The sequence below is a fragment of the Macaca thibetana genome, chromosome 14, assembly GCF_024542745.1.
Source record: "Macaca thibetana thibetana isolate TM-01 chromosome 14, ASM2454274v1, whole genome shotgun sequence".
NCBI classification, from domain to species: Eukaryota; Metazoa; Chordata; class Mammalia; order Primates; family Cercopithecidae; genus Macaca; species Macaca thibetana.
In genome coordinates, this window is record NC_065591.1 from 43,198,405 (window position 1) to 43,216,709 (window position 18,305).

An 18,305-nucleotide genomic window follows, 5' to 3' on the forward strand; every position below is an offset into this window, starting at 1 on the left:
AATGTGGATTAAGAGGAATATTTATATATTGCTTATACTCAAGCTAAAACACAAAGAGGAAAAATGAATGATGTAAAGAGGAAAAAGCACCTGTGATTTCTGAGACACTATCAAACAGATGAGCATACTGTAACTGAAGTCACAGTGGAAAAGAGATCATCCAGTTCAAGAAAGAGAACATGGCTAGAAATTTTGGAAGCTCTTTCATGTGCTTCATTCCATTTATAAATTCTTCAATCCCCACGTCCATAGCCATTATCTTAAATTTTATAAGAATCACTTCCTTGCTTTTTTAAAAACTAGTTTTGCCTATGATCCATTTTGAGTACATTTATGAATGAGGTGTAAGTTTCACATAGCTTTTTATTATTTTGCACATGGGATGTCCAATTGTTCCAACACCATTTACAAAAAAGCCTACTCTTTCATCAATGAATTGTTTTTGCACCTGTCTTAAATTAAATGGTCCTGTTTGGCTAGAGCACAAATTTCTGCAATAGCTGTTTCTACAATCTCTACTCCGTTCCACTGGTTTAAATAACTATCCCTTCACCAACCCTACATTGTCTTGATTAATGTAGTTTTTAGTAAGCGTTCAAATTGAGTAGGGTATTTCTTACAGCTTTATTCTTCTTTTATCATACTTCTTTGGGTTATTTTAGTTAATTGGCCTTCCATATACATTTTAGAATCCACTTGTCTATACCTATAAAAATTCTGCTGATATTTTGATCATAGCAACAATAAAGCGATATATCAATTTGGGGATAATTGACCACCAACATGATATTTCTCACCATTTATATAGTTTTAAAATTTATTTAAGATTTTATAGTTCTCCCTACACAAATTCTATATGATTTTAGATGCTACAAAATTATTTCATTTGTTTGGAGCTAACAAATTCTGTGCTAACCAATGTTTCTTCCATCCTGTACTTTCACTTTGTGATCTCCTTTTGCTTAAGAAAATCTTTCAGTAGTTCTTTCCATGACAATCTATACATGCAAACTCTCCTAGTCTTTTCATGTCTAAAAATGTCTATTTTACCAGCACTGTAAATAATAGTTAACCTGGTTCTAGAAATGAAAAGGGAACATTATTTTCACTGAGAACCTTGAAAATACTATCTTTTGGCATCTAATGCTATTGATGAGAAGCTGATGATAGTATAGACGACATTCATTTGAATAAAGTTAATCTTTTTCATCTAAGATTTTTAAAGATTGTCGGTTTATCTTTGGTGTTCTGTAGTTTCACCATAATGAATCAGGGTGTGAACTGAATTATATTGTCTTGAATTGAATTCTAGTATCTTGATTCATACTCAGAATTTGTTTCCATTTCTGAAACTTGTGTTTTTCCTCATTTTTGAAAAATGTTCAGCAATTACCTATTCAAATATTTTTTTCCTTCACCATTCACTCAATTCCCTTTTTCTGGAACTACTAGTAGATTAATGTGGAAGCCTCTTAATCTAACATACCCTTATTTTATTTTTATTAAATGTCATGTATTTGTTACACTGTATAAGGTAGGTATTTCTCACTATTATTTTCCAATTCACTAATACATTCTTCAAACATGTCCAGGCTGGAATTGTACCCTGGAATTTTCCCATCTATTGTATTCATTATTTAAAGCATAATTTTTCACATATGTGCAATTGCTTCCATTTCATATTTACTTATTCTTATTTCATTTCTGTCCATTTTTATTTATTTCCTTACCTGTTTTAATGACAGTATCACCTTCCCTTATGTTGTTAGTATTATCAACATCATTTTTTAAGGGCTTTGCTAGAATATTCTAGTTAGAAATATCAGCTGGAGTAAGTTCGCTTTCTAATAATTGATTTTGTTCACAGCCTTTGTAGCATTAAATATTATCACATTTTGAAATTCTGGTTATTAGGAAAGCTCGGGGTTTTTGTTGTTAATTTTTTTTTTTTTTTTATTCTTTTACCTCCCCTGTCTTTTGTCTCTCTCCCTCTCTGTGCATATGTATCCCTCATCTTCTGTTTGGTTTAGGTATTGCCTCCATTCAGTCCTCCGGGTTCTCAATCTAGAGCTAGAACTTAAAATAAAAGTTTGGGGGCCAGGCACTGTGGCTCACGCGTGTAATCCCAGCACTTTGGGAGGCTGAGGCGGGTGGATCACCTGAGGCCAGGAGTTCCAGACCAGCCTGGTCAACATGGTGAAACCCTGTCTATACTAAAATTAAAAAAACTTAGCTGGGTGTGGTGATGTGTGCCTGTAATCCCAGCTACTCAGCAGGCTGAGGCAGGAAAATTGCTTGGACCCAGGAGGCAGAGGTTGCAGTGAGCTGAGATTGCACCATTGCACTCTAGTGTGGGCGACACAGTGTGACTCTGTCTCCAAAAAAAAAAAAGGTTTGGCTATTTCTCTTATGGATGTGGTATATCTAAGCATGAAACTAGAAGGTTAGGCTCACATTTATTGCCATTTGTGAGGATAAGTCCGTGCTCTTCTTTTGTTAGTACTTGAAATAGAGCCCTGAGTGGCACTATGAAATTGTGTATATATTGGAGGTGCGAAGGTGCAGGGATGGTGTTTTCAATCTTCTTTCATGAGTGAGAATAAACCCAGTCTCTGGCTTCAAGTGCAGTTAAACTGGATGAGCCGCTGTATTAAGTGGAGCACTTTTACTCCACTTTATATTGCATACCAAGCCCCGACACAGTCATTTCCTAACTAGGAGCCGTGCAGGATCGTAGACTTATGATTTTATAATTCTTTCTCTTTTTATCCATGACAATGTCCATCCACTATTTGAGATAAATTGTCAGTTTAGTTTTCTCTTTTTATAATGTATTCATTATTGCTGTGTTTTGATCAGAGAGCAATCTTTCATTGACCTGAAAGTCTCCATCATTTCATTTACAATCTATTTTTATGTCTAGATTGCATGACACATGGATATTTTTACAAAGTTCACCTTTTAGTAATATCCAGAAATAATACACAGCGTGTAGAATAAACTGCAGAGGATATAGCATTTAGATGTCCCAGTGAAATCTTCACAGGAGAGAAAAGTAACAAAAATGCACATTTAAAAGATTGTATTCATAACATTATATTGTACCTCATAAATACAGATAATTATTATTTGTGAAATAAATTTTTAAAACCTTGCCAGCCATGGAACCAAAATAAATAAATAAATAAAAATAAGAGTTTATATTACCTTAATGCAACCTTCACTGTTGATTAAAAATAAAGCTTTCTTTTGGCTTAAACATTTTCTAACGAAGGCATCATGATAATCAAAAAATTCCATCATGTTCCAGAGGAAATCTCTCATGGTTACTTAAATCAAATAAAAAGCTTGTAAGTCATACATACGGATAAATGGCTTCTTTAATGTTTCCAAAAATCTGTTTTCCGGTCATTATAATGGTCAGTTGCGTTGTCAATTCTATAAGACAGCCTCCAGGATCACACTAGTCAGAAGCAAGATGGGAGAAAACAGAATTGAATGATCAAAAAGATGGAAATTTGCAACATCTAAAGGAAACCCTAAACCATAAGATTAGAATCTCGAGGTTTTGGTTGGAAGGGTTAAGAGATATTTAGTCCAATAGCTCCAAACCTGATCACAGACCAGTGCCGGGCTAGCTGCATTAGATTCATCTGTGAACTGTGTTAAAAAACACAGATTTCTGGATCTCATTCTTAGAAAATTCTAAGTCTTTATATCTGGGTTAGGGTTGGGAGTTGTTATATCTTCCATTTTCCAAAATTTGGAAACCATGGATCTGTTCTAACTCTACTACCTATAGTAGAACCATTTCTACAGAAAGTAATCAGTCTTCCCTTGCAGGAAATTTTTAGGAATAAAGACTTTATGTCATTTTACGTCTCATATTTTACTGCCAAACCATTGGCAAAATGTAACTTCTTGCTCAAAAATAAACTGAGAAGTTTATCAAATGACAGGATTCATCTGTGAACAATACTCTCTATGGATACAGTCAGTGTCTAGGTATCTTTTGTAATTTTTTAGCATGTGAATCAGTGCTTGGCACACAGAAAGTGGTTAATACTGAGGTATTGAAGCTACACACCTCACCTCACCTCTCAAGGAAATTCTTACCTCTTCACTTCTCCACTCATCAAATAAATATGTGTATTTTCCGGGATAGCCTACGAACTTCCCTTTAAAGAAAGCTACGTAGAAGCAGGATGAGTAAAAATTTACAAACTGAAACAGGAACATTTTCAAGGTAAGACTGCTCTCATACTCCTGGTATGTTCGAGGAATTTCTATTAAGTAAAAAAAAAAAAAAAAAATCGTTCAGTGCATCTTCTTATTTTTCCTTGAACTTCGTACTCCCTGGGACAAGTGAACATCAAGTAACTACAGATTTGTGTTAGATTTTCTGTTATACACTTTGTATTAAACTAACCACTGGAAAAGCCTAGGAAGCTGTTATTACCACAGTCAGAGAGACAGCATTCTTGTCTTGGGGTTACACAGAATTTGAAATTCAAACCCAGATGATATGGTCTGGCACTCTGTCCCAAGCAAAATCTCATGTCAAATTGTAATTCCCACGTGTCAAGGGAGGGACCTGGTGGGAGGACATTGAATCATGGGGGTGGTTTCCCCCATGCTGTTCTCTTGGTGTTGAGTGAATTCTCAAGAGAGCTCATGGTTTTATTTATTTATTTATTTTTGAGATGGAATCTCACTGTGTCACCCAGGTGGAGTGCAGTGGTGCGATCTTGGCACACTGGAACCTCCGTCTCCCAGGTTCAAACAATTCTCCTGCCTCATCCTCCTGAGTAACTGGGACTACAGACGTGTGCCACCACGTCTGGCTAATTTTTTTGTATTTTTAGTAGAGACAGGGTTTCACCATGTTGGCCAGGCTGGTCTCAAGCTCCTGACTTTGTGATCCACCCGCCTCGGCCTCCCAAAGGGCTGGGATTACAGGTATGAGCCACTACACCCGGCCAATTGAGAGCTAATGGTTTGAAGGTGTGGCACTTCCCCATGTACTCTCTCTCTCTCCTGCTGCCTTATGAAGAAGGTGTTTGCTTCCCCTTTACCTTCCACCATGATTGTTAAGTTTCCTGAGGCCTCACCAGTCATGTGAACCGTGAGTCAATTAAACCTCTTTCCTTTACAAACTACCCAGTCTCAGGTAGTATCTTTATAGCAGTGTGAAAACGAACTAATACACCAAATAAGAAAACGAAATAATACACCAAATAAGAAACTTATGCTCATCTCCAAACACTATCTGCTATCCTATAAGCCACTAGAACTCATCTGTTTACAATCAGGTTTGAAGAAAATAAGATCACGTCAAGGGCAGGGATGATTTCCAACAGAATTGTGTTGCCCTCTCATGAATTCAATGGCTATATTAATTTTGAAAATAATATGATTAGCAAATAGTGGCAGAAATAGTACACATTTTCCCTCTCCTTTATTTAAAATGCATGAGCATGATCTGTCATTTAATGAATTCTAAAGATAACAAACTATTAAATTATCTTCACCCTGCAATAGAGGGTCATGAAGCACAAAAATGTAGAAAAGTATGTTTTCCTGAGCTGATGATCTCCCAGTAGCATGAGCTGATCCAGCCAAATCATGACATTTTCAGCAATACTGAAAGTATCACAAAATATTTTAAAGACACAGATAACTCCCCCATTTTAGTGAAATGTAGCTGTATTCCTACAAAACTTGTAATGTGAACTTGAATGATTTTTTTTTCCCCACTGAGGAAAACAGTGAGTTTTTAGGTGCTTTTATTTTTTTTTATTTATTTATTTTTTAAATTTATTTATTATTATTATACTTTAAGTTGTAGGGTACATGTGCATAACGTGCAGGTTTGTTACATATGTATACTTGTGCCATGTTGGTGTGCTGCACCCATCAACTCATCATCTACATCAGGTATAACTCCCAATGCAATCCCTCCCCCCTCCCCCCTCCCCATGATAGGCCCCTGTGTGTGATGTTCCCCTTCCTGAGTCCAAGTGATCTTATTGTTCAGTTCCCACCTATGAGTGAGAACATGCGGTGTTTGGTTAGGTGCTTTTAAAAGCAATTTATCTGCTGTGATTTTCTCACTGTTAACAGCAGAAGTAAGAATGAGAGAGAACTCCAAATTTGAAGATAGTATATAATGAAAGTCTCATCTCAGTGCTCATTCCAGCGCTGACTGAATAATGTGGTCTTTTGCTTGACATCGGCCATGATGCCTATGTACAACAGATTCAAAGGAGCTTGAGCCCTGGAGTGAACTCAGAGAAGAGGCTGATGCCTTGATTTGAGTCTCCGATCTTACTGCTAACTTGCCAGGAAAAAGAGCAAAAGCGACTGTGCTCTGTGCTGCTCTACCTAACTCAATCTCTCACTTAACCTGTGATCCCTTTCGATTACTTTCCTTGTGGCTTTAAGTAGAAATGTTAATATTTTAACAAGAAAATAATCCAAGTTCTATGAGATGGCAGTAGAAAAGAAAAGCACTAAAATTTAGATTTATTTAGGAGAAGCTGACTTTTCCGTTTTTTCAGAATAACTTCCAAAATCAATACTTTCTAAGAACCATACACATGAAATAACAATTATCTGTGTCTTCAGTAAAGTGATTATTTTTCTTAGGATTCAGCTAGACCCATCAAGGGAGAATTAAGACAAGAATACTCAGAAAGATAAATAGAGTCCAAATTCTTATTTTTTTTCCAGTTCTTTTTGCTGCTTCCGTTATAATGGACCTTGAATTGTGGCTCTTAAGCAATTTTGAAATAGCAGATATGAGTCTACCTATAGAGAAAAATTGCCTTAAAAGGTACCCTTTGAAAATGAACTCCTGGGGAGCTGATCCAAAATAGACATATAGCATCAATAAGAATCATTCTTCAGAATCACACTAATGATTTGGCGAGCTTACCCATTTTTGTGATCCATGCAGATATCTTTTCATAAAAGAAATTCAAGATCAAGATGACAATAAAGTTCAAGCATGATCCTGTGAGTGATGTGGTTATCTGAGGAGTAAGGAAGCTTTTGACCTGCTTTAAGGATGCATCACTTTCCATGAAACTAGCAAGTGTAGCAAAGACTGACAGGCGATACACAATTACAGCTACCATACTGGTGACAACAAGAGACATCTGGGAAAGGAAAACAAAGAACTGCTATTTGGGTCTCTGCATCTCTGTTAGGAATACATATCTAACATATTGTTTATTCTGTTAATCTCATTATATGAAGTTTAGCAGGTCTCATGTGCAAAGCAAACTAAGTCAGTCTCTCTTTCCCTAGATGGCAAGATGTGAACACTGGCAAGGTAAAAGGGTTAAAGATAAGGCATATACTAGCTGCTGGTTAAGTCTAAAAGAAATGTCTTCATTGTTCATCCTTTAGGCTTATTCTCTAGTAGGGAGTGGCAACCTATAGTAGAAGGCCAAATCCTGCCTGTGGCCTTGCCTGATCTTATATGGTCCTTAAGTTAGGAATGTTCTTTTGCATTTTTTTTTTTTTAGACAGAGTCTCACTCTGTTGCCCAGGTTGGAGTGCAGTGGCACAATGTTGGCTCACTGCAAGCTCCACCTCCCGGGTTCAAGCGATTCTCCTGCCTCAGCCTCCTTAGTAGATGGGACTACAGGCGCCTGCCACCACACTCGGCTAATTTTTTGTATTTTAGTAGAGATGGGGTTTCACCGTGTTAGCCAGGATGGTCTCGATTTCCTGACCTCGTGATCTGCCCACCTCGGCCTCCCAAAGTGCTGGGATTACAAGCGTGAGCAACCGTGCCCAGCCTTCTTTGGCATTTCTAAAGGTTATAGAGAAAAGTAAAGGCAATTATGTTCCAGAGACTATATGTGGCACAAAGCCAAAAATATATATGGCTCCTTTATAGAAAATGTTTGCTGATGCATGCTCTACATTGAAGTTGAAGATGTAGAATCAAGATCACTTATTTTCCTAAGAAAAATACATGCCAATATTGCATTTCACTTCCCCTCAGAATATTGCCATTAGTGCTCTAATATGCCTGGTAGTTTAGAAATTTATATAGATTCTGTATAAATTTTGTACACTTCCAATATTGCAAAAGCACAAAGATGGCTTTCTACCAATCATTAGAAATTTTATTCTAAAAGTTGAGGAAATGAGTCAGATTAAATGAAAACTAGAAATCAAAACCAGAAAATTTTCTGGGGATATACTCCAGATTTCTCAAAAGAGAGTCCTGAATTAATGATTCTCCCTGTTTTATTTTATCACATCTCCTTAATAATTATTACATAATCTAAGAAAACATATTTTTACTGTTTTAAAATATGAAAATAATAGATTTATCTTTAACAAGAAATGTTAAGGATAACATTTCTTGTTAAAGATAAATCATATGGGGTTTATGGACTAGTGAGTCTAAACTATAATCTACAACTGTCAATTATTTATATTTCAACATGCTAACTAACCCCTTAGAAGGTAACACTGCCTGTTTTCCTAAAATTAAACATTAACTGTTAAGAGGGAACACATTTGGAAAAAGGAAGAGCAGGAAATAAAGTGGAAATAAAGATACATTCATGATTTTTCTAAACTAACCAAAGAGTCTGGAATCAGAGTAAGTTTGTTATTCTGTCCTGATTTCAAGTGATCACTTAAATGAAGTGTTGTGAGGCAGGGAGGGACAGGCTTTAAGACAAAGCATCTCCTCTTCCTCGAGATCTTTTCCCAAAGTTTAATTATGGAAAATCCCTATAAATTACAGTTTATTTTGTGTAAGAGCTATAACCAAGATAAAAAGACCAGGGAGGGAGAGGGAAAGGAAGGACTCAAGAGACATTGCAGATAACACTGTTGAGATAGCTCATTTAATCACCTGTTGAAGAAATTATAGCAATTTTTAAAGAAATGCTCACCCATAATGTCACTGTGGCTCCTGAAAGAAAGTACCATGGAATACGTGCATATAGAGGCATGTAAGGTTCCATCTCCTGTGATGTTGAAGAAATCACAAAGAAATTCAAAATCTCCCCTCTAAGTCAAGACTCCAAGCACTAGTCAATATCATAGAGCCCGGTTAAAGCAGGAACCTCCCAAAAGGGCCTACTATAGGCCATGGAAAGCTACATTATAGGAATGGTTCCTTCTCTTGAAGGAGAAATCTCTAGGCGTCCTAGATGGGGTATTTTACACATGATATGAGACAAAATGGATACACACAATTTCCTAAATGCTGAATTACGATGTTTAGGGCCTGGCACTCAGTAAATAAAGTCAAATAATGAAGGTTGCTGCTTAGGCAGACATGCTTTATGATGTTTAATGGTGTTATAATTTTATCTAATTGAATCGAATTGCATTGCTCTGCAATTGCTCTGCATAATATTAGATGCTTTCTTTATATTTTTCAGATAAACTGTGTTCTTCCACATAGCTCAGGAGCCAAGACTTCCACCTTTAATCTTTAAGAGTCATTAATGAAAGATATTGATTATACAGCTGACATTCTTAGGCACATCAAGAAGCAAGTAGATTTTACCTAAAAGAAGCAAAAAATAATAAAAGAAAAAAAAAGCTGTCAGCAGAAATCAAAATCATGTAATTCTATAACATAATATTTCACATTTTAAGAATTTTAAGGGTGTTCTGAATAAAAATACGACTCTCAACAGGCAGGGTAGGCTGTCCAAGAGTCCTACAGACCTCAGAATGTGTGTGGATGTATGTGTATATGTGACTGTGTACATGTATATTCATGTATGCACCCAATGTATGTGTGCTCATGCATGTGTATGCATATTTGTGTGGGTGCACGTGTGTGTTCCCAATGCAGACTTAAATGTGACGGTTCTGGTTGCCCTTAAACACTGAAGAAGCACTGCAATAATTAAAAATAAATACATAAATAAATAAATACATAAAAAATTCTGTTTCTTGATTTCTAAACCACGAAAGCTAAGTGAAGTCAATGATTCACAGTGAATCAATACATATGGCTTTTCAACCGGATTCAAATGTAAGCATTCAATACATTTTTTTTCTGTTAATTTTTGGCAAAGCTGATGGGACTGCTTTTGTTTTATTTTTTATCTCATGAAATAGGAATAAACATCATGTCATTATTCTGTCAATATCTTTTAATATATTTTCTTAATTTCAAACTGCCACCCAAATTGTTAATGTATTTTCTGAGATGCTTTCATGCTCTTTGGAGATGTTTTTGTGATCTTCCAATGAAACTTAGTAATTGTTTAGTGAAGCCTAAATGGTGAAAATAATTTTAAATGTTACATTGCAAGAATAGTTTTCTGAAGAGAAGAGGGAATTCTACTGAAGAGAGTATATTTGGGACACATATTATTCTCTTTTAAATAGCAGCAGGAAACACATTATGGAAAACAGATTATGGAAAAATAGGGGCTCGAAAAATATGTAACCAAGATTCTGGTCTTTAAAGGAAAGCACTTCCATTTTCACATGAAAAAAGTGAGGTACCAAAAAGTTAAACAACTCAGTTAAGAACATACAGCTGGTTTGTCAGCTAAGCATTCTAATACATAGACTTCTTCCCCCACACACCAATACAATGATTGTCAATATAATTAATTAAAAGGGGCCATGTGAAGAAAAGTTAATCTAATAAAACAATCACTCATAAGACCTCAATCTTAATATAAATACTATGTTAATTTTTATATATCACTTAGGATCATTTCAATGTCTATACATTTATATACAAAACCCACAGCATACACACTATTTTCCTTTTTGAACTTAGTTTAACGTTATTATGCCTTGGATTTGTTTCAAAATAATTTAGTGACACAAAGGAGTATGAGTATGAATGAAACAAGATTGTCCATGAATTAAAAATGATTAATTCTGAGTGATGGGTTCATCCATGTGGTTCATTATACATTTCTATCTACATTTGAAAGTGTTTGAAAATTTTCATATATATACATTCATATATATGTATTTATATACATGTATGTATATTAGAGACAAGTAGTTTATGTCATTTATATGTTGCAGAATACTTTAAAGGCAAATTAAACTATGATTATATGAGAAGAAACCTATGGCAGTGTGTCCATTGAGATATGCTGCCCATTTCACAGTATTCTAGTCTACCTTGGTCACTGGATTCAATTTCCTGTGTTTACACATAGCTTCAAATTCTGGTCTCAGCTGAAGCTGCTGCTGTTCCTCTTCAAAGTCCACCAGGTCCCACTCATATTCCAGTCTGGCTTGTCGTTGTTTCCAAAACTCCAAAAATAAGGTGACTACAGGTAAACAAATATATATATAAAAAAGATATAAAAAAAAGTTAAAAACTTTTTCAACTTTTCCCTTTAATCGCTTTGGTTGCAGGATGGTTCACATGTTTCAGGTGGCTATTGTTTCACTGTTGTGTTTGATTAAAACTTCATCAATTATTAATGTTGGCATAATATTGTGTATCCGATAACATACTGAAAAAAAACTCATACAAAAATTTAAATTAATTTCTTGGTCAGTGGTCCAAGCAAGAATTATTTTCAGACATATTAATAGATTTCTTCATTCAGATAATTTGAAGTAATATTTAAAATTAGCTTTTTATTAACACTGAATTTTTTTTTTGCATGTATCTTTTATCTTTTATGGAAATCATTTAAGTCATTGTACTGCTTTCTCAGGCTTAGGGAAATATACCTAGGAAGCATAAAAGTCAATCCCCAGCACAATTACTCTCTCTTTTAAAATACATATATTATGTATACACACAAAACTTCAGCTTTCTTTTCATGTCTTTATTTGAGTCTCCTTCTGTCACCCAGGCTGGTCTCAAACCTCTGGCCTCTAGTGATCCTTCCACCTCAGCCCCCCCAGAGTGCTGGAATTATCAACTTTCAATTGAAGAATATATATTTACAGAAAAGTACACAAAATATAAAAGTACAATTCAAAAAAAATTACAAAATAAATATACCCATATAATCAGCACCAATATAAAAAATATTCCATTACAAATGGATTTACATAAATGGTATACAACTGATAGTTTTTCGTGTCAAGCTTTTTTTTTTTTTTTTTTTTTTTTTGGTTCAACTTTGTTGCTGTGTGCAGTGAAAATTCATTTATTTTCATTGCTGCATAGTATTCAACTGTATGGTTAAATTGCAATTCTGGTTATATATTCTTGGACTGACAGACATTTGAGTTGTTTCCAGATACCTGCTATTACACATAGTGTTGCTGTGAACATTCTTGTAATCTACTGGTGTGCATATACATGCCTTTCTATTGGGATATACTTAGGAAGAGAATACTAACATCTCCAATATGAACTTATGATTTTATCATCTATAAAAGATTCAACTTTCTGACTCACTACCTTTTAAACAATGTAAAGAACTATGGATATCCATACATTTTTTAAAATCCTAATTATATTTTTATCATTGTAGTCATTTAATTGCTGTCTCAGCTTCCAAAATATATTTTTCCAGTGCAAATATATCTATCTTCTGACTGTTGGTTTTTTGTTTATTTGCTCATGTATACATTGGCTTATGTTTTCCTTTGCTCATTATTTAAACTTTAAAGAAATAGTTAAACATTTATTAAGTGGGAAGAACACTGTAGACTAACTACTTAACAATTTTAAAGTGTACAATTAATTATTGTGGACCATTAGCACAATGTTGTACAGACCTTATTCATCTTGCTTAATTGAAACTTTAAAGTATGCTTACTGATTAATAACTGCTCATTTCCTAATCCTCCAACCCCTGGTAACCACAATTCCACTCTTTGATTCCATGAGTTTGGCTATTTTAGATACCTCATATAACTCCTCCAGTTAAAAAGTAATTCAGCCCTCCTCTGTACTCCCTCAGCATTTACAATGCACTTCTATGAAAGTAGACTTCAGATTCTTTCCCAATTAGATTGTGACTTTCTTAACCATAGGTTATATTTCATTCACTTATTCATACTATCATTTAACACTGGTTGTGAATTTCATGAGGCAGAAACTTTTACTCTATTAATTTCATTACTGCTGTATGCAGTAAATACATTGTTAGCAGGGAGAACAGTTTCCTGAACTTGGTACTGTTAAACATTTTAATATTTGCTTGTTTGTTTATACCACAACAGGACAACTACCATTAATTTTAGAAGCAGTATTTGGTTACCATGGCTATGCAAGAGATTGGATGTCATATACATAATGCTAAAACTTTTAAATACACTAAGCATTTAAAATTTTTTGTCTCAAAGTTTGTTAATGCTGAAGTAGAAATAAGAAAGTTGGCTGACATAGAAGGGATTTTGAGATAAATTAATGATGGTACAAAATAGCTAGCAAAAAGAGTACTGTAAGGAAAGAGAAATGATATGGACTAAAACCAAAATTGTTCCCATGATTTCTATGGACTTTTGTGATTATAAGTATATAGGAATCACAGGATTCACATATTTCCTGAAAAGGATTTCAGGAAATTAAAGAGACCCTTGGTTTGGGCCTTACATTTTATGCCTAAATAGGAATTGACCTTTTTTATTTTTAAGAAGAAATACAATTAGCACTTAAATTATTCATTGATGCAACATATATTTGAATACATACCATATGCCTAGCCCTGGAACTATGGAGATGAAAGCCATGGTGTTTGTACCAAAGGAGCAAGTAATCTAGTGATGAACCTGGCTTATACACAATAACAATCATGGAGGCATGTACACTAAAAATGTGTCTTACAATCAAGGACTATGTATGTGCATATTTAAATTCCTATTGCCTAGAATAGTACCTGTTCCAGGGTAGAAACTTTAAAAACTAGTTGCTGAATTATATTAAAGTATAAATAGAATGAAATCATTAAATTTCTGAAATAAAGCATAGGTGAACATCTTACATTATCTCTGAGTGGGAAAGGTGTTCTAAAGAAACACAAAAACAAGAAAAACCATAAGGAAAGTTTTATGACCAGTAATATATATTAAAATGTCCATTGACTATGAATGAGATCAAATGTAAATTACAAACTGAAAAAAATATTTGCAATTTCTGTGGCAGACAAAGGATTACTGTACTTATACAAAAGTACCTGTGAATTATAAAAATAAATTAAATACTTCAAACATCAAGGAGAGCCAATGGTCAGTAAATATTAAAAACGTGACCAGTCTCACTTGTGATTAAGTAACTGCAAATAGTGCTGTGATAGTGCTGTGGGGTGCTCCACACACACCCACTCTTCTATTTATGATGTAATATAAGGCAGGTGTTGGTGCACAATTTCTCTCCATGGAAACAATGGAAAATTCTCACAATGCATTTGTTTTAATCATGCACCTATCATTCATTTTCGATTCCAAGTAAGGAGAGGTAGGATTTGGCAGCCTCATGATAAATAGATGTATATACAACAACTTACAAAAACTGGGGTTGCTGTTAAACCATTAATAAGATTTCTAGATTCTTTGTTCTCTTTGAATCTAGGGTGCTCTCTTCAGACCACAGCAGCCAAGCAGAAATGAGAGAAATCCATAAATCCCTCTGCTTTGCACAAATACCTAAATATTTTGATGTTATTTGCCTGGATAATGCAGCCCTTGCCCAGTTTTTTGTATTTTTTGTTTTTTGTTTTTTGTTTTTGAGATGGAGTCTTGCTTTGTCCCCCAGGCTGGAGTGCAGTGGTGTGATCTGGGTTCACTGCATGCAGCTCCACCTCTCGAGTTCACGCCATTCTCCTGCTTCAGCCTCCCGAGTAGCTAGGACTACAGGCGCCTGCCACCACGCCCGGCTAATTTTTTTTGCTATTTTTTAGTAGAGACGGGGTTTCACCATGTTAGCCAGAATGGTCTCGATCTCCTGACCTTGTGATCCGCCCACCTGGCCTCCCAAAGTGCTGGGATTATAGGCGTGAGCCACCGCACCAGGCCACCCTTGCCCAGTTTTGAATGGCACATATTTGTGTTTGTTAGAGGTGTTTTTTAATTGAGAAAAATGTCTAATTTACACCCACGAATTCCAAGTTTTGTGATATATTTTAGACCAGTCTTTAGGTCTCTTCTAACAAAGTTATTCTTACAGAACATATTTTCCTTGCTAATGATAGGAAAAACTTCATGACACTTTAACTTTCCAAATGAAACGGAAAATATGAAGTCCTGGGCAGGGCATTTTCAAAATTAAGGGAAATTCCACTTTATATGAAGGTTTTTAATGAATGAATGTGGAAGTGGAAACTATAACTTGACAATTTAGATGAAATAAATGTTCATTAGTCCTCAAGTTTTTGATCCTTGTTCCGGTTTGTATACATGACTCAATGTCTTCCAGCCACAAAATATTTGTTTACTCTCTCCTGAATTAAGTACTTTTTGAGCCTGTTTTTAACATGGCACTGAAAGACAGTGAGAAATTAATGTATTTGATGTTTCAAAAATTATGAGAAATGAGAAATGAGCTGATGTTTAATAGAGACCTTTGTGGACCAAGAACCAATGGCCACTAATATGCACTCCATCACTGTATTAATGCTAACAAAGACCCAATGATCTAAAACCACATTTGGTATGTAAGATATTTCATCTGTCATATGTTATATGGAGACAAAACAACACATTAATAGGAAGAAAGCTGTTTCTTTATGGGACTATTTACTCACCCCAAATTCCCATGAATATTGCAAAGAACACTGTTGACTCATTATCAAACAAATGGGAGAACTGTAAAAATAACAATAACAATAACACAAAGATAATTTAGTACTAAATGTAATGAAAAGGAGGAAAATTCAAAGCCTTTTCAAGATATTACAATGTATACATACCTTTGAAGCCAAACACGTACTATTTAGTCTCCAATAATCACACACTTGATCGCAGAGTGGGCACATGATCATCTGACCACCAATCTCAGGGTCACAGATTTCAGTGCTGCAAGAGGAACAGCCAAGTTACTGAAAAGTGATAGGCGTTTAGGTAAAAGTCCAAGCTGTTCTTATTAGAACAACTACTTATATAACTTCTCACATATCATAGAGGGGGCAATCAAGCAGCAATTTCTATAGTGGGTCAAGTCATGCTTTGAGGAGTAGACTTTTCAGAGCCCATCATTAAAAACAGATTTTCCATAAAGCACCAGGTGAAAGGCTACTGTTATGTTTGAGTAGTTTTTGGAAAACATCAATTATCTGCTGCTATAAGGAAACATTCTGAAGGAAACATCAGGGAAAGAACAACAACAGCTTCGTTTGGCACAAGATAAAGACGTTTTCTCTATCTGGGCAACTCAGGTGCACTTACCTGCTTGTGTTATCGTCCATTGATAATAAACCATAAATAAAACAAGCTAAGCCAACTACAGCTGCAAAGAATAGCATTTCTGTGTAAAATCCAAGAAAGACAAAATAGATACCAATTTTTTCTCCATAATAATTCCTGTTGAAAAGAGTAAAAACAGAATCAGAATATGGAAGAATGTTATAGTACAGAGAGCCTTGATTTTTTATTCAGACAGGCATATATTCTAATTTTGGCTCCATTGCTTTCTAGACATATAATTTTGGTGAAGTTACTCAACTCTTTAAACTTCAGTTTCCATATCATTATCATGTTTTAACACAAGATAGTACTTATTCCATAGTGAAAGGGCTGATACAAGGATTAAAAGGGACAACGGATATAAGTAGAAAGTCAATTAAATGGAATTTAAATTTACAATTTAAATAAGATAATTTGGAAAGCCTCTGTATTATAAAGATAATTTAAATGGTCTTTAAATAAACTACAGAATATTCTACAATGTAATTTCTAGGAATGAACTTAACAAATCAAAACCATATCCAAAATCTGCATGGACTTTTGCTTTATCCCTCTTTCTAAAACTGAAAACATTTCTCTGACCACATTGTAGGTATACATTTCCATCTTTCTCCAAGTCTGAATCTTGGAAGTTTACAGGATTATAACATAGGTAGCAGGCCAAGGAATTAAACATGACTACTTTAGCAAAAATTCTATGAAATATGGAGCTCAGCTCTTGGTTTGCAAAGAACTGAAAAGTGACAGCATTTATTGGCACAACCTTTTAATTCTCGCAACCGAGTATTTTGTTTTTAACCGAGTACCCCATTTAGCAATGAGAGAAAGTAGTCAGAAAGTAGACTTTCTGACCAGAAAGTCAGGTTTTCTTGTTATTGTTGCTGTTTAACCTGATTAATCCTCCTCCTTGTTCATATAGATCCCAGCTCACCAAATCTGTGAGTCTTTCCACAGTTTCCTAGGCAAAAAGATGTGATACCTTTTGTGTTCTAGTAGCGTGCTATATGATTCTATGAAAGTACTTAATATTAAATTGTAATTTATATATATGCTCAACAAGAACACATATCTGAACATAACAGTTATAAATGTTTTTTACAATGATATTTTAAAATATATTTATCATATACAATATTAATTTTATTGAACCTCCCACTCTTCATATTTCAACACTCTTAAAATTAGCAGATATCTTTCTGCTTATCCTGTCTTTTTTCATGCTTTTCAGTGATGATGAACATTTTTGCATTGTTAATTTCCCTAATTTGGTTTTCCAGATCACTATAAACTTTAAATTAAATTACAATGCTATAATATTCCCCTGTTAATCTGCCATTCACAACTTCCTTAGCTTACTCATACTTAGAGTGAATGAACTTTGTTTCTCCCAGTTTTTTGCTGAAAAATGTAGAAAATACTGTGATAGTACATAACATCAAAATCAGAAAAAAGTACAAACATATATTTTATGAAATTTACTGTTTACCATGTCTATTTTAATGTTTTAAAAATTACAGAATCAATGTTATTAGAAATATAATATCAACATTATTGCTATAGACTTAAACATTCTTTAATAATTCATAAGGAAACTGGATATTTCAACAACCTTAGTTTTAAAGTACTACTTTTTTCTCCTTTTTGATTGTCACAATTCTTATTCCTTCAGCATAAAAAATAAAATCCCTCAAGAACTCTAGACCTGTCAAAAAGAGAAATTGCTGAGAATTTACTAAATGAAATCAGGCAAGTATTTATTACATGTGGAAATATACAAATTATTTTACTAAATTTTGGACTTGGGTGTCTAACAGTAACAGATTAACACTAAATAATCTTTCAGGATCTCAGAAAGCAAGAGATATTTATTAGACTTGCAATATGGTTAAAATGTATACATTATTGAAATCACATTTAATATTTAATTTAAACTATCTTGTTGGTCATAACTAAGAAAATAAGAGAAATCTAAT

General features: G+C 34.4%; 1 protein-coding gene across 7 annotated transcripts in view; it reads right to left on the minus strand.

Moving 5' to 3' along the window:
• ANO5 (anoctamin 5) overlaps positions 1 to 18,305 on the minus strand; it is a 99,824-nt gene that overhangs the window by 22,778 nt on the left and 58,741 nt on the right. For all 7 annotated transcript variants that reach the window (XM_050755365.1, XM_050755364.1, XM_050755360.1 and 4 more), the window contains 8 exons: positions 16,315 to 16,449; positions 15,840 to 15,945; positions 15,675 to 15,735; positions 11,143 to 11,294; positions 8,925 to 8,999; positions 6,938 to 7,160; positions 4,117 to 4,286; positions 3,366 to 3,463 (listed from right to left, as the gene is read on the minus strand). In XM_050755365.1, coding sequence (XP_050611322.1) covers positions 3,366 to 3,463; positions 4,117 to 4,286; positions 6,938 to 7,160; positions 8,925 to 8,999; positions 11,143 to 11,294; positions 15,675 to 15,735; positions 15,840 to 15,945; positions 16,315 to 16,449 — 1,020 coding nt within the window. The remainder of the gene's footprint in view (positions 1 to 3,365; positions 3,464 to 4,116; positions 4,287 to 6,937; positions 7,161 to 8,924; positions 9,000 to 11,142; positions 11,295 to 15,674; positions 15,736 to 15,839; positions 15,946 to 16,314; positions 16,450 to 18,305) is intronic.